At 34.7% G+C, this 16,851-nt stretch overlaps 1 protein-coding gene across 2 annotated transcripts in view; it reads left to right on the top strand.

Annotated features, from left to right (window-relative positions):
- Positions 1 to 16,851, top strand: part of LOC143252727 (serine/threonine-protein kinase OSR1-like) — a 70,824-nt gene that overhangs the window by 10,431 nt on the left and 43,542 nt on the right. Inside the window, exon 1 of one of the 2 annotated variants that reach the window (XM_076505305.1) lies at positions 12,516 to 12,846. The exons of the other annotated variant lie outside the window; for it this stretch is intronic. Within the exon in view, the coding sequence (XP_076361420.1) occupies positions 12,731 to 12,846 (116 nt within the window). The 5' untranslated portion in view covers positions 12,516 to 12,730. Of the gene's footprint in view, positions 1 to 12,515; positions 12,847 to 16,851 lie in introns of those variants that run through there. 2 annotated transcript variants of the gene reach the window in all.

Below are 16,851 nucleotides of genomic sequence, written 5' to 3' on the forward strand. Positions count from 1 at the left end.
GCGAACGTATTGCATGATTCACTCGGACATTGACAGTCTTATAAATCGTCGTTTATACTAAAGACTGTCATAATATTTCTGCGTATTTGTAATTAATATACAACTAACCTTCTGAAAATAAAACAAAACAAAACATAATGCTGGGCATAATGATATATGGCGATTTCCATATATACTTTGTAAAATGTTTTTGCTCTTTGAGTCTGTGAAACCAGACCTACCCAATAAAGTGTCTAATTAACTAACTATCCTGTAATTTTCGTCTATCAGAGCCAACTAAACGTCATTGTTTCTTTCACAGTAATCTCTTTTATTAATAATTAGTTTGAACACGTTCGTACACTTTGTCACGTTATATGGTTTGAGATTCATTTTTATATATTCATTGCTTTCTTTAAAAGTTTTGACTTACCAATATATCTTCAATTTAATGACAATTTCATAAGACATCTGCCATTGTTTTAACAGCTGCTGAATTGTAGTAAGATAACCACAGATTTTCAGGTTTCATTATTGTAGTTCTTTTGACGACAGTTTCCAAGCTAAAACTTAAAACCGTGAAAGAAAAAAAAAATTGCACTTTAATGTTTATAAACATATCTTAAATTCCTACTTAAACTATAATGTCATTTACTTTCCTCTGTTTGTTCTATTTCAGATTAAGTTATCGTGTTATAATTTTTATTAATGCATGACATATCACAGGAAACTTAATTTCCACTAATTTTTAAACACGGCCAGGTGGTCAGCGCGCTCGACTCGCAATCTGAGAGTCGCGGTTCTAAACCCCGTCTCACCAAACATGCAAGCCCTTTGAGCCGTGGGAGTGATATAAAGTTACGGCCAATCCACCTATTCGTTGGTAAAAGAGTAGTCCAAGAGTTGGCGGTGGGTAGTGATGATTAGCTGCCTTCCCTCTAGTCTTACACTGCTAAATTAGGGACGGCTAGCGCAGATAGCCCTCGTGTAGCTTTGCGCGAAATTAAAAAACAAACATACAAACTAATTCTTTAGGCAATAAAAACTATGAGGCACAGCATAGCTAGGTAGCTATGGAGCTCGACACGCAATCCGAGGGTCGCAGGTTCGAAACCCCGTTACACAAAACATGCTCGCCCTTTCAGCCGTGGGGCGTTATAATGTGACAGTTAGTCCCATTATTCATTGGTAAAAGCGTAGCCCAAGAGTTGACAGTGGGTAGTGATTACTATATGCTTTTCATCTAGTCTTAAACTGCTAAATCAGGGAGGCTAACGTAGATAACCCTCTTGTAGCTTTGAGCAAAATTCTCAACAAACCAAAAAACCGTAATGATTGTAACTGATTCTTGAATGTTCTCAAGAACAATTTGTGGCAAAATCTAATCGATCACCCCTCTTACCTAAAATGTATCTGTTTCCTTATTAACTATAGCTGTAATACACAAAGGATAGCTAAGAGCAGGTCCGGCTTGGCCAGGTGGTTAAGACGCTCGAGTCTATTTCGTATGGTTGGTATGTTTGAATATCTGTGTATGAATTTAGATGATGTTGCTCTGGGGACTCTATATGCTGTTGTTAGGAGTGTGTTTTGTATTGTTTGTAGTTTTGTTTTTAATGTTTTGTCACTTACAGTTACCCAAGCTGGAGCTGTATAGTCAGTTACTGGTCTAATGTATGTTTTGTAAATTTTCAGTATATTGTCTGTTGATGCTCCACTGTACTTGCCAGTTAGACACTTTGCTTAGTTGGTTCTTCGCCAGACTTTACTTTTAATTTCATTTACATAGTTAATCTATGTTAATTTTGAGTCATAGGTTAGATTTAGAAATTTTACTAATGTGGCAGTCTGAAGTAGTGTTCCATTCATATACATTTCAGGCTGTAGTTTTTGTATTTTGTTAGCTTTGTAAAGACGAAAAGTTGTGTTTTTGCTGTATTTAATTTTACTTTGTATTTTTGACAGTATTCGCTAGTTCTATCAAGTTGTTATTGTATATTTATGGCTGCTATTGTTGGTGTTGCGACACTTTTCCAGACTGCTACATCATTAGCGAATTGTGAGGAGAATCCATGATTAGGATCCTTCAATGGCAAATTATTTACATACATGATGAAGGTATAGGGCTAACCACTCCTCCCTGAGGGACGCCAGCTTCTGGAGTAAAGTACTCAGAAAAGGTTTCCTCTACATTTTCTGTTTTCCAAAAAGTTAGATAACCAGCGAATAATTCCACACAGTAGTCCCATTTCATTCATATAGAACCGTAGACCATCGTACCATACTGTCAAATGCTTTCTCAACGTCAAGAAAGCAAGCGAAAGTACATTGTTTTTTGTTAAAGCTATCTATTATATTTTCAGTTGGTCTGACTAAGTGGTCAGTTGTTTGTTTAAGTTTTCTTGTTGCTGAGAGTTCGAACTCTCTCTCTCTTAGTGTTTGGGTAAGAAATGTGCATACTCTGGAGGATCAGGTTCTCTATGACCTCTTCCTCCTCCCCGTACTTATGGTCTTGTCGTATTGGAATTTGTAATTATTGAACTGAAAGCTGAGAGTGATGATTAGAAAAGTTTAGTTTGAATTTCGCACTAGACTAGAGGGAAAGCAGCTTGTCGTCATCCACCACTACCACCTCTTGGGTTACTCTTTTACCATCGGAATTTACCGTAACATAAGACGCCCTCACGATTGAAAGCGTCCTAAATACCTAACTGTGCTATACCTAGTAAGAAGACATAACGACAAACCTTAAGCATACTAGTTTACTGACAACAGGAAGAAAAGATCAAGATAAACAGTAAGATTACAAGTTCACTAGCAGAAAGAACTGGATAAACCCGGTGGGTACTAGTGTATACTGACAATAGGAGAACATAAACTAGTTTTACACTTTTATTTTATGTGTGAAACATTAAAACGTGTTTTATTTCAGTTATTGTTTGTGCACTAACTAAATGTAACGTTCGTTTGAGACTGCTTATTCAATTCAGTTTAACTCTGACTCACATATATGAAACTGAAAGTTTATAGTTTGCTATTACAGACTTTTTCGTGGCATTAATGATCGTTTTTATTTTAACCAGCATGAAATATCGCTTTCTTAAATCGGCCAGTACAATAAAAAACGTATGAATTTTGATTAAAGGTAGCTAAAGCATAACGCTCTTTGTACAAGGGTACTTTTATCAGTTTTAGTTCATAAAATTATATAATTCTTCTGTTCTTACACGTAATATTTCTGAATGAAAGCTCGGCCACTTGGGTTTGAATTCATTCAACAGTACATAATATTCAACCACTTCAAGCAGTAGCTCCGTTATAAAAATAACAGTCAATGTTTCTGCGTGGATGTTGGTAGCTTGATGTCGCTCTGTACAGTAGTCTAAAATTAGGAATAGCGGCAAATAGCGTTGGTAGATTTGCCATAATACGAATATCATTAAAAATGTATAAGTAATTACAACAATGAATTGTTGGGGAAACAGGAAACACAACTGAAATTTGACCATGAGCAACTCATTTTTAGAAAATAAAGTTTGGAGATGGCTTGATAGAAGCTTATCGAAACGTTGTACTCTTCTTACTTCTAATAAAGTTAATTTCCTTGCTCATCCAAATCGTTTCCAAACTTTATTATGAAATACATCTGACTTTCCACGCAGTCGTACACATTAATTATTATATTCTTGCATGTGACAACTGCAACATCAACAATGTTTATACGATTCATAGAGTAACCTGTTTGCGAATGTGTGTAGGAAGCTTTGTACGAATGACGTCACTATATGCGTGAGGGAGGTGGGTGTAAATAATACTATGCATTGGAGTGGGAAAGGTATTTGGAGGACATATTCGTCAGAGCCCTATCATAAACAGCAATGCTTAAATGTTAAGATTCTATGCGTGAATTTGTCTGTTTGTGTATAGACACTTCGAGTTCTGATAATGTTGAGAAGATACTTGGAAATAATATCAATGAATTTTAATATTTGTCTTCAACACTCAGGTTTCTAAAAGTGTCGCTACATCTACTGTCTCTTACTAGATAAGAAAAGCCGTTTGTAATTTTTAGTCAGCTCAATCGGTTCAAAGTGTTTGGCAGGTGTCACGTATTGTGGAATAGGTTTAATACACTTAGGTTTAACCTTGCAGTCACTGAGACGCCCCCTCACGGCCATAATATTCGTTCAGAACTCTACGTATCTAATATCACACGTAAGTAGTCTCAGCGAGTCATTTAAGTGTAGGACGTTTGATGTGATCCTTGCTTATTTTCATTTAACAAACTTTGCACATTAAGATAAAAATGCTACAATCCAAAATATATTTTGTACGTGAAGCAGGACTTTTACACCTAGTTTTCACTTGTTGTAAATAAACAGTAACTCTCTGTCGCCATATTTTTGATAGATCTAACGTTAAACACTTATTCTTCTCGAGAAGGACCCGGACAATGAAGAGTCGTACTTTGTTTGTTAAAAGCAACAGGCTATGTACGGTGTATCCACTCTTTGTATCCAAACCCGATGTTTTAACTCCCAAACTTACCTTTGAGCCACCGGAGAGGTCATAAAGAAAATAGCAATACTTTTGTTAAAAGCTAGACAGTTTTATTATATGTCTATGGGAGATTGGAGAAAGGGAAATTATCAGCGAGAGCAGTTTTGGTATTGTGTCTCAACAGTTTTGGTATTGTGTCTCAACAGTTTTGGTATTGTGTCTCAACAGTTTTGGTATTGTATCTCAACAGTTTTGGTATTGTGTCTCAACAGTTTTGGTATTGTATCTCAACAGTTTTGGTATTGTATCTCAACAGTTTTGGTATTGTGTCTCAACAGTTTTGGTATTGTGTCTCAAATGTCAACGATGGACAAAGTCTACTTCTTTTCCTGGCTTTATTGGAAACTATTTCTGGCTCCATACTAACCTCTTTATAAAAGACGTAGCACATAACAATGGAGCCAATAAACAAAATATGAAGTGAAAACGGTGTCGACAAACTAAAAGCATATGTTTTGAGTAATTTTGCAGTTTCCTATGCTATACGACATATTACATGGTTTAAGGACCTAAAAGGTACTTACAAAGTTTTTTAGCGTATTGAGAGCACGCGATCACTAGAAGTTTTGTATATAAACGGTATACTATAAGCAATCTTATCTGACAGAGCTGCCAACGTTTGATGGTCATAACACAAACAAAGAAGATTTTCAAGACCTCCTGTGGTTCCACAACAAGGTTCAGGTGCGGAGTTATCGCCTGCTCCAGGTTTCTCAGAAGATACATGAAAAATAATGAAATAACCCTGTGGGCAAAAAGGCTCTTGGCCTGTCACAATGCTTCTGACTACGATGTTGCGTCATAGTATTATATTCATTCACTACTAGAGAGTGTTTACTATACGTCAGCTTTGCTTCTTTTCTGTGACAGAGATTGTATATGTTTGCTATATCCCCTTTATTTTTCATTCCTCAATTCTGTTCCCCCCTTCCCCTCTATAATGCGGGTCAGTGAGTTCAGTTAGCCAAATGTTTGTGAACTGTGAATTGCAGGTCGGTTTGTAGATCTGATATGGGCAGAAATATCAGTTTTGGTTTCTACTGAAGCCTATAAAACGCTAGAATAACGTTCTTTCACAAAACATAATATTGAATTATATGACACATAAACTTCTAAAATTTCTCAGCTTACATTTATGAAGTCTGTCTGCTGTTTAGCGATCATTATTTGTTTTAAAACTCACATTACCATTTTAATTATCTTTATATCGTTCTGTACGTTTTTAGTAGATGCTAAGTGGCTTGATTATAAAAATGGGTAGAGTGTTTAAATAGATTATTTAACCTTACGAGCGATAAAACAAAATAAATATGTCTTCATAAACAGCTGTCATAAAGGAACTGTTTTAAAACGAACTAATATTTTAAACGAGGCTACTTTTGGGTAGGTTATAAAACCTACTTGTGAGGCGAAATGTTATTGAGTAATTCTCAACTGTGGTTTCTGGTTTCGACTTGTGGGTATAGTAAAATCAATGTTGTTGTACTAGTTCTGAAAAACACGAAAAAAACGGACAAAGAAGTTCGTAACTACGCAGAAGTCATGTGACAAAAGTGCTTTTTCTGTAGCAGCATTTACAAATTTAGATTTTGGTAAATGATATGAGATTTTTTGATTAAGTCTTTAGTCAGGACAAACAAACCGTAGTTAAAACCATCTATTGGGAGATATTTCGTAGAATTACAAAACTTATCTCATCTGAGTTGTATTACAAATCATATTGCTGAAAAATATATTGTATGTTAAAGCCTGTTTTCGGAAACAGCCTATAAAACCTATAATCAACTATCAACTATCCGTTGATTAATTCTGCTATCACGAGTATAACTAAGAGCTAATGGTAAAAACAACAACATTTGTTTGTAATTAAACACAAATCTACAAAATGTGATATATGTACACTTCCCACTACGGGTATCGAAACTCAGTTTATACCGTTGTAAGTCCGCTGTGCCACTGGGGGAGCTGATAAAGATCAATAGTACTGATTATCTAAACAGTATTTGAACCCTTTGCAGTTTAATGTATATATCACTGATGACTGTTAAAAAATACATGTTGTAGTTATTACAATTGACAATACGTCAGTTCTTGTATCAAGTATGAAACTAATAACAAATAGAGAAGAACAAACAAATTAGTGTCTAATTATAAAAAAACACTTGTAAAGCTCGATCTTTCAGCCGTGGGACGTTATATGTGACGTTCAATCCTACTATTCACTGGTAAAAGAGTATCCCAAGAGTTGCCTTCCCTTTAGCCTTACACTGCTAAATAGGTGGCGACTATCACAGATAACCCTCATGTAGCTTTGCGCGAAAATAAAAAAAACCCAAAACAAACAAACACTTCGAAGCTAATAACTGATTTTTAAAATGTTATCTAACGTTGGTTGGTTCATAAGAGGACTTCGGCGATTGGCCAATCGCATGATAAATGATAAGATAAAATTATATATCATTTCCTGTTTGACTAAACAACTTTTGACTTATTGTTCAGCTGTAATAATGACAAAAATATAAAACATTATCTGTTTCCCAAACAATCTCTGATCACTAATTTGTTACAGCTTTGTAACTGATGAGGAAAAATATTTGTTACTTCTTGTTTTAATTTTTTTTTTGACAACCTTCAGTCACCGTGAGCAAGAAAATCATTATACAACACTACCCGTTTCTTTGATCTTTCCTCATTTACTAGTACAACTATCGCTTATGTCAACAACATAAATAGCGAAGAAAAATATTGAAATAACACTTAATCTTGAGCTCTAGCCTCATAATTTTTCTATTGTCATATACGACCTGCTTCGAGAATATCTTTTAGTTTATATCTTTGGTCACAGAAATATCTCCACCTGCTTACCATTGAACCACATAACAAGTTTTTGCATGATGTTTAAAGTGTAGAAAAAATTAATTATTATATGGGTGTTTAGGTGAACATATGTGGCAAAATTTCGGATTTATAGGCTTATAGTTATATTAAGAATTAAAAATGTTTTTATTTGGAACTTTTGCAACGTTTTAACGGGTATATCCTTCACCTGCTAGCGTCGGCCTTGGTAGTAATATGAACACAAAGTAACTTTAAAGAAATACAACGTCAGTGTTCGTAAGCTTTGTTTGTTTGAAATTTCGCACAAAGCTACTCGAGGGCTATCTGTGCTAACCGTCCCTAATTTAGCAGTGTAAGACTAGAGGGAAGGCAGCTAGTTATCACCACCCACCGCCGACTCTTGGGCTACTCTTTTACCAAGGAATAGTGAGATTGACCGTAACATTATACACCCCCGCGGCTGGGAGGGCGAGCATGTTTAGCGCGACACGGGCGTGAACCCGCGACCCTCGGATTACGAGTCGCACGCCTTACGCGCTTGGCCATGCCGGGCCCTGTTCGTAAGCATCACTACCTTTGCGGCACATGATTTTCAATCGTATATTATTGTGAAAAATATTTCATAACGCTAGCGCAATCTTTTTTAAACCTATGACCTAATAAGATAATTATGGGTTTAGTGAGTTTTGAAAATTTTATTTCGTGATATAAGCAGTTTTGATACAAAGAAAAAAATTCACATTGTTTGTGGTGATAATAAGGAAAGAAAAAGAGAACATTTTTATACGTTCTTAGCTTAAAGTATGGACCTGTGAGGTGGCGGTGTGAGGCTGTAACTTAGCTACAAATTTCTAGAGTGATAATTAAGTTTCATTTATTACCATTAGACTGTATGAATTATATATATAATACATATAGATGCGTACTTTGTATCAAAACAATTTGAATATATGATAATTAGCAGGTCACTGGCAACCACAGTCGACATAAAGTCGAAGTTCAACGAATGTATCAGAACTATGTTTCAACAATGTGTGGCCACCAAAAACTGATCGTGTTTGAGAAGAGTGTGTAATAGTCCTTTTGAGAGCAAGATATTTGTACACTTAGATCAGAAAAAGATGTTCAGAACGGGAATTCAGAATTTCCCTTTTACGTAATGACATTAGAAAACAAGTGGCTATGCATCATTTTGGGTCTAAATGACCATCCAAAAATAAACTTGCAACAAGTTGTGCCCTAGCCGTAGTAAGTAAAGTTGTAACAGCTGAGAATATAAAATACAAAGAGTACTGATAAAATCCATGTTATCTCTCTCAAGCAACAGTGTCCGGCATGGCCAGGTGGGTTAAGGCGTTCGACTCGTAATCTGAGGGTCGCGGTTTCGAATCCCCGTCTCACCAAACATTCTTGCCCTTTCAGCCGTGGGGGTGTTATAATGTGACTGTCAATCTCACTATTTGTTGGTAAAAGAGTAGCCCTAGAGTCGGTGGTGGGTGGTGATGACTAGCTGTCTTCCCTCTAGTCTTACACTGGTAACTTAGGGACGGCTAGCGCTGATAGCCCTCGTGTAGCTTTGCGCAAAATTCAAAAAGGAAACAAACAGGCAACCTTAAGAAAAACATAATTAAGAATATTTCCGTCTAGAAATGAGGCCAACAGGAACTGAGTTGTACTAGATAAGGCTCCTATTCATATCTCTCATTAAACCGTTTACTACTTTATGTAATAAGACAATTAAATGAGTATTCATGGTATTCCATACGAAAGATACCTGTCAAATTCGCAAATGCAGTGCTCATGAATTTCTATGCGATTGGAAACGGTTGTTCTGAACTAAACTGATTAAGAAAAGTATACAGGGAGGAATGGTGCGTCTAGAAGATGACAGCTATACAACACAGTCTTTTACAATGGAAATTGGGGTGCAGGTCTATTGTCAAGAAGCACAGTCGTCAGATAGAGCATAAACGCACGTAGCGACATGTACTGTAACGACATAGTGAGGTTCCAAAATTGTTTTAATGTTACGTACTAAATGTCTGTACAGTTAGTTTGAATTAGAGCTGTAACTGAAGTATACTGTTTAGTTATTTTTTAATCATTTGTTTAATGAAGAAGTAATTTACATAATCAGATCAGTGAACTTAATCCTGGTGTCTATTCATGTTATTATGAGAAGGTTGTGTAATAACATTCCTAAATAGCAAAACGTAACTACAACAACATTACTATTTTTTTCGCATTGTTTAATTTAAATTACTTTGAACTCTAATTCTTCGCATCTAAGACGTGTGTTCTCAGGTGAGACACCGGTAAAGTTACAGACTTTCAGCGCTAAAACCCGATGGACGCAACAGATACCCTGATACAACTTTGTATTAAAAACAAATTAACAAACTGAAGAAGCGATTTAAAGATTTTCATATAATAACGATAAACAGTAAAAACTATTAATTATGGAAGCAACTTGGAATTTTACTATATATCTTTTTTTTATGCCATGCTCATGTCAAACCGTATTTCCGCCCTCTCTTTATCCCATTTTTCGAAGCAGGGAAATAAAAGGCAAATATATCTAGGCCAATGTTTGTACAACCATAGAGTTAACTCCGTTGATTTATAAGACCGTCATCATCCGCGGACAAAAATAGTTTAAAAACTTGAATATTACGAAAGGAGCAACAGTTATTGAATGTTTGTGATATGTTTATTTACCGTATATATGAAGGATAGTTCAATTATAGAATCAGGTGCTGTTTCAGGTGTTCTCTCTACGTATCTATAAATTGCTACGTTAATGATATGTTCAAAGTTGAAACAAGTTTTGAAAACGTCATTACACGTGACACGAAGTCTTAGCAGTAATTACACTTTAACTTACATGAAATAATAGCTTACTGATAAATTATGAAAATAAAAAACAAACAAACAAAATAGCTGTGTATTACCGGTCGGGTTTTCCGAGAATAATTTCTTGTGATGGTGTAGTTATTCTTTACTAGTTCTTTGATCAGGTTTTCCCTTCTATAGGTGTCATTACACTTACACATTGCACAAGAATCAACGGTCAATAACCTAGTACAGTATTCAGGTTATGAAGAAGCTTATAATGTTTTTGTATACCAGTTGTTGAGTCATTCTGAAACATATTATATAGGTATGCGTAGAATATATAGGTGTGCACATATAAGTTTTTTCTTAATCACTGTAGCGCTGATAGAAAAATGAAAGTTCAATATACAAACTAAGTTGAACCTGAACAAACACCTGTCTGCCTTAACTGTCAAGGTTAAAATATTACGAAATTATCTATATTATCTTACATAAGTAAAAAAGACAAAAATGTACGGCATTAGAAGGAAAATGTACAACCGGATATGCCATTTTTTCCATTTGTATGTGATAACTAGAACAAGAAATGAAAGTAAAATTCTTACAGTTTTCAGTATCATATTATGGGGTAGGGTAGGTATAGGTGTTATTTAGAAAAGTAAAAGAAAATATAACTTTATTTGAACACTTTAAAAAGAGAGCGAATAATGAACATTTAGTTTTAATTTAGGTTCATTTTAGCAAGTTGTCCTGGACCTCACTAATTCTTCCATGTTACACGACGAGTAATGTATTTGAAGGATGTGGGATTGCTGGCCAAAGTTGTGTTTGTACATGTTGGTAAGGGCCTGGCATTGCGCTCGACTCGTAATCTGAGGGTCGCATGTTCGAATCCCCCTCACACTAAACATGCTCGCAGTCACTCTAGTCTTACACTACTAAATTACAGGCGGTTAGCCCAGATAACCCTCGTGTAGCTTTGTTCGAAATTTAAAACAAACAAACATTTTAGTAAAAGCATTTAAACATTATCTTGAAAAAGTTAATGGAATGTCATTGTTGTCAGTACGTTATGTCGTGATAATAACATTAAACTGTAGTTAGTTATACATAATGTGTATGTGTCTGTTTGTCTTATAGCAAAGCCACATTGAGCTATTTGCTGAGTACACCGAGAGGAATCGAACCTCTGATTTTAACGTTATAAATCCGTACATACACGGGATCATAAGGATATTACGGACATTATTCATCAAAGACATGATCAGAAGAATGTCACACGGAATTAGTAAAAGCACATAAAAATGTTATGTTTGAGGTTTAACGAGTTAGCACGTTGTTAAAAGGATATTTTCGTATATACCGAATACAAATAGTGTTATTATGTTATGATTAACCATCCAGACACTGAAAACATCTCGTGGTCGGATTGAAGCAGGAAGCACAATCTTTGTTTTGTTTTAAATGCATGGTTACCCAAAATTCTGAGGTTTGCGTTTATGTGGGAAATTAGGTCAAAGTGCTTGCTCATGGAAAAATATTTTTCCTGACCACTGAACTTTCCTTTAAATAATTTGGTATCATGTGACTACACCACATAGAAGTTCTGTTGTGAGTTATGTTATTGTGTAACATTAAAAAGTGTGTTATAATTATATACGTTACTAAAGTGTCACGCACACAGGCACTCTCTAACAAGGAGTTCCCAAAACACTGCCTGCCACCATAACATAAAATGACATTCCATTAACAGCATCAAATTTAAATCACACAAGTAAATGTTGGGCTATTTACTATCTCAATCGCAGGGAATAGAACCCTGAATTTTAGTGTTGTAAGTCCATAAACTTATCAATGTCCCACCGGGGAACACAAGTAAATCCACAAATACGGTTACCGAACAAATTCATATTATTCCTCTTTTTTTTTCTCTTTACTCAGTGTCAATATTCATACATAAAGGAATTGACATTTGTATTGTTTTTTTTTTTCATTTTTTTATGAGATGAGTTTTAAATATCATTGAAACACTGAGATATTTTGAAATAGAAAACAATGTTCAGAAATTACCGGAGAGTCTCATAGAGTTAAAATATTCTAGGAATGTATGCCCCCTTGTGACGTAAATAAGCAGAACACCACGAAGATTCAGTTGTGTTGTGTAATTTTATGTTTTTGTTGTTACAAATCTGGGTTTCATTTTTCATGCTCAGTTCATTTAAATTCAGTTGGTCAACCGCTCGTGCAAAACTTGGTAGACTTAAAAGTCGAACAGTCCTGCTTTCGTGTTATTTTTATTATTATTACCGTAATTTAATATATTTACGTTATGTTTAATTATTTATTGATCGAGCTCCAGTCCGTTAGTTTATTTCAAATGTTATACCTTCGTCAGTTGTAGCTTTTTAAAATTTTTAATCTGTTTCTGATAGCAAATGAAAAGCACAAACCTAGGTTTTTTAACAGTTATATTTCTAAAAGTTTAAAGCCATATACGTCTTAAGTTCCGAGTTTTACGATGGTATTTCCACATGTTAAAGTGTATTTTTCACAATGTCGGTTTTTGAAAAACGATCTTTTATATCTTTTTAACTGTTGGAGTAGCCACAACAAGACTCACTCTGATGACGAAAGGTGAGTTGTTTATGTAAGATTGAAATTAAACATTTTCCATCACAAAACTATTAACAGTTTACATCACATCGTGTATTTCTATGCTGCTGCCCTTGTGTTTAGATGTTCTTATTACGAAAGCAGCCAAGTTTATAAGCGAAGACGAACTCGTACAGTTCAAATACTGTGTATTATTTACTTGATTTATGGATGAACTATGTATTTGTACGTTTATTACAGAAAACTCTAACAATCGATAGAGCACATCACTTGCGTGACATGTCGTCATGATAATTTGTAACACTATGTACTTATTTATATTTATATTCTGTTTGTTTCTCGGTAAATAACTGCTTATATATTTATGTAATACGTGTCTCTATTGGTAAACATGTTACGGATTTTTAACTAATCGTGTTCAAATAATTTCTCCAGAGTCACTGACTATCTAACTAGGATTACTCCACAAAACCATGAATATAGGGCGCTGACAACCTAATTATATTTCGGATGTCATTTGTTATAGTGGCAGGCAGTGTTTTGGGAACTCTTTGTCAGAGAGTGCCTGTGTGCGTGACACATGAGTAACGTGTATGATTATAACACAGTTTGTGTTTGTGTTGTAGCAAAGCCACATCGGGCTATCTGCTGAGCCCACCGAGGGGAATCGAACCCCTGATTTTAGCGTTGTAAATCTGGAGACATACCGCTGTACTATCGGGGGTCAATATAACACAGTTTTCTTTTAAATGTTATACAATAACATAACTTACAACGGTCATACAACAATCAAAAAGATTTATTTTTAAGATAACACATTTTATTCTATCCTAAGTCATGCATCAAGTTTGATAAAAAAATGTTATCGCAAATTTACCCCGTATTAACAACTGTCTATGAAATGTATAAATTTGTTTTGAAATAATAGTTCTAGATTACAGAATAAGATTCTATGAGCAAGTTGCAAGTCTGGCAAGAAAACTCCTTTCATTCGCCTTTGTCTTTGTTTATTAGAAATCTCCTTTGTTTTAGTAACCTTTACATGTGTTTTGTTTTTTTACTTAGCAATTAATTTGTTTTGATCTTCTTTATGTTTTATTTTTCTTATTAGCAATCAACTTTGTTTTAGTTCTAAGTTTGAGGATCTAATTAAAGTTTAACATGCGGTTTCTGGGTATACACGAAAAATAATGAAAATGTGTTCGTATTTTACCTAAAATCTTCAAGTATCTGTTTGTCTGTCTCTGGTATTTGGGTATATATAATTTTTATATCCAGGAGGGTCAGGTACACCGAGACCTCTTCTTCCTTCCATTACATTGTTGGAATTGACTGATTAATATGGAGTAATATCAACTTTAGACTGGTCCTTTTCAGGGCAATGTCCATTTATATATATTTTTTTAAGTCTATTACGTAGGTGGCTGTTTTAATTCAGTACTATTTTACTAATTATTATTATTTAACTTTAATTTTATCAGATGTACAAATTTAACGGGGAGATGTGTTGAAAGCAATAGCACCCTGGATATTGATGTGTAGTAGTGTGAATTTATCCATGTTTAACAAGTTCATGATGTATGTTAACATTTGTGGTAGGTATTTTTCGATGTTTTTCATAATCATTTTAATGATTATATCTGTTACATTGCTTTCATTAATTTGATTAATGTATTCTGTCAGTATTTCAGAAAAGATGTAAGTAATGGCATTGGTTAGTGTTTTTTCAATATTCATAGGTGTGGTTTTATGTGTGTCTTCAGCTGTTTTAGGTAAATCTTCATAACCTGTTAATGGTTTTTTCCTGCATGAATGATGTTTTCTTGACTACTGAACCATATGAGTTTGTTTGTGTGTTTGTGTTTTGTGGTGTTTGAGTAGTAATTGATTTTGATTGTTCTTGGTTTTTGTTTGTTTGTGGCTTGTTCATATTTGGATTTTTAAGTTGGCATAAGTGTGTCTTAATAGATTTGTATTTTTGGTATCCTTTGTAATTTGCCGTGTGTTCTTCCCCACAATTACAACATTTAGGTTTGGGGTTTTGTTTGGTACATTGTGATGTGTGGTGATTTTCTCCACAGCCTACACAGCGCGCAGTTGCTTGGCATGCTGCTGCTACATGTCCAAACCTTTGGCATTGGTAACACTGTGTTACAACCACTGATGCCATCAAGTATCAAAAGATGATTTGGTTTGTTTTGAATTTCGCACAAAGCTACTCCAGGGCTACAGGGCAATCTGCGCTAGCCGTCCCTAATTTATCAGCGTAAGATTAGAGGGAAGGCAACCAGTCATCACCACCCACCGCCAACTCTTGGGCTACTCTTTTACCAACGAATAGTGGGATTGATCGTAACATCATAATGCTGAAATGACGAGCATGTTTTATGAAACGGGGATTCGAACCCGCGACTCTCAGATTACGAGTCGAGTGCCTTAACCACCTGGCCATGCCGGGCCTCAAAAGATGAACTTACAAATCAGAATTACCGTAAGGATAACTAAAACAATATTATTTATTTATTATGTTTTAAACACTAATTATTTATTGTTATTATTTTTTACCTAAATTAATTTTACAGTCTTTGTTTGAAGCTAAGCACAAAGTAACGCAATGATCCCTTTGTGCTCTGCCCTTCGCTGGTATCGAAACCCAATTTCTAAAAGTATAAGTCCACAGACAAACCGCTTTTCATGAGATATTTGCATCCCAGTTTGAACCTAAGACAGATTTACTACTAATTTATAAAAACATGCTGCTAAAGGACGTAACGTATGCATTAGCAACTCCCAACTTTTCAGTTTTACACAATTGATTAGATGCAAACACATAGACCGGCATGGCCAAGCGTGTTAAGGCGTACAACTCGTAATCTGAGGGCCAAACATGCTCGCCATGTATCGTTATTACAACAATACAAATTTTATAAATTATCTGCATACAACAATGCAGCAACATCTAGCAGACATAAAAAAGTAAAAATATAATAAGCTATATGGTACACTGATTACAAACTTGAGTTGTACACACTGTACAAAACTTGTTTAAACCAGTTTTTGTAAATTACTTTCATAGATCTAAGTCGTATTTTGTTGCTTAAACACGTCTGATGCGATAGTTCCATTGAGTTGTATTTAAACTGTTAACTGGATAACAGAACAACAGTTAAAAAACGTTTTCATTCTACGGTTTACGTTTCGTATAAAAATAATAGTGAAATAATTATTTTGGCAGTAAAGTTAGAGAAAGAAAAGAAAGAATCTTACCCTCCATATAAGAATAATGTTTATTATTATTATTTCAGCCAACATTTCGCTCATACGGTTACATCAACGTTTGTAATATTAGTTCAGATGAAGATGCAAGAACGAAAAATTAGCTGAAATAATTTTACTATTTTTGTCATCTGAATATTCAAGGACGTTTTTCGTCTTAAGTTGACTGGCAAAATGTCCAGATCCTTCCGATATGTGTTACACATTCTGAAAAACAACAAAATATAAAAATATTTTGTGCTAATCATGAGTTAGGACAGCTATAATATTAATGTGTCACGTTTCGAATAATGTTACATTGTTATTATGGTGTGGACGCTTCACATTGTACGGAAAGTAACTTATTATATCATGTATGTACTTCGTTTATGATATTAATTTACAAGTAAATATATTATTGGTAAAATAATTACACGTAGCTAGCTGTTCAATGTGACATGCTGACCGTTTATGATACAGTTAAATGAAAACAAAATCCAATTATTGTATTTGTTTGTTTCAGCGCAAAACCACACACTGAGCTCTCGAAACCCGGATTTTAGCCTGTTCACTTTCCGCTAATCCATTAAAGGACCATCTGTTATAGGTTGCAACTTATTTGATACTGTTCAATTCGTGCGCGGCATTTGAAATGCAGTGGAATAATGCCAAATTCATTTTCAAGCGCTAATGTTATTGTTAACTAAAAATGTCTTTTCTTAGTCATTTTTCTAATATAGAATGTTTTAAGAAATAGTTTCAAATTATATA

The sequence above is a fragment of the Tachypleus tridentatus genome, chromosome 6, assembly GCF_004210375.1.
Source record: "Tachypleus tridentatus isolate NWPU-2018 chromosome 6, ASM421037v1, whole genome shotgun sequence".
Classification (NCBI taxonomy): domain Eukaryota; kingdom Metazoa; phylum Arthropoda; class Merostomata; order Xiphosura; family Limulidae; genus Tachypleus; species Tachypleus tridentatus.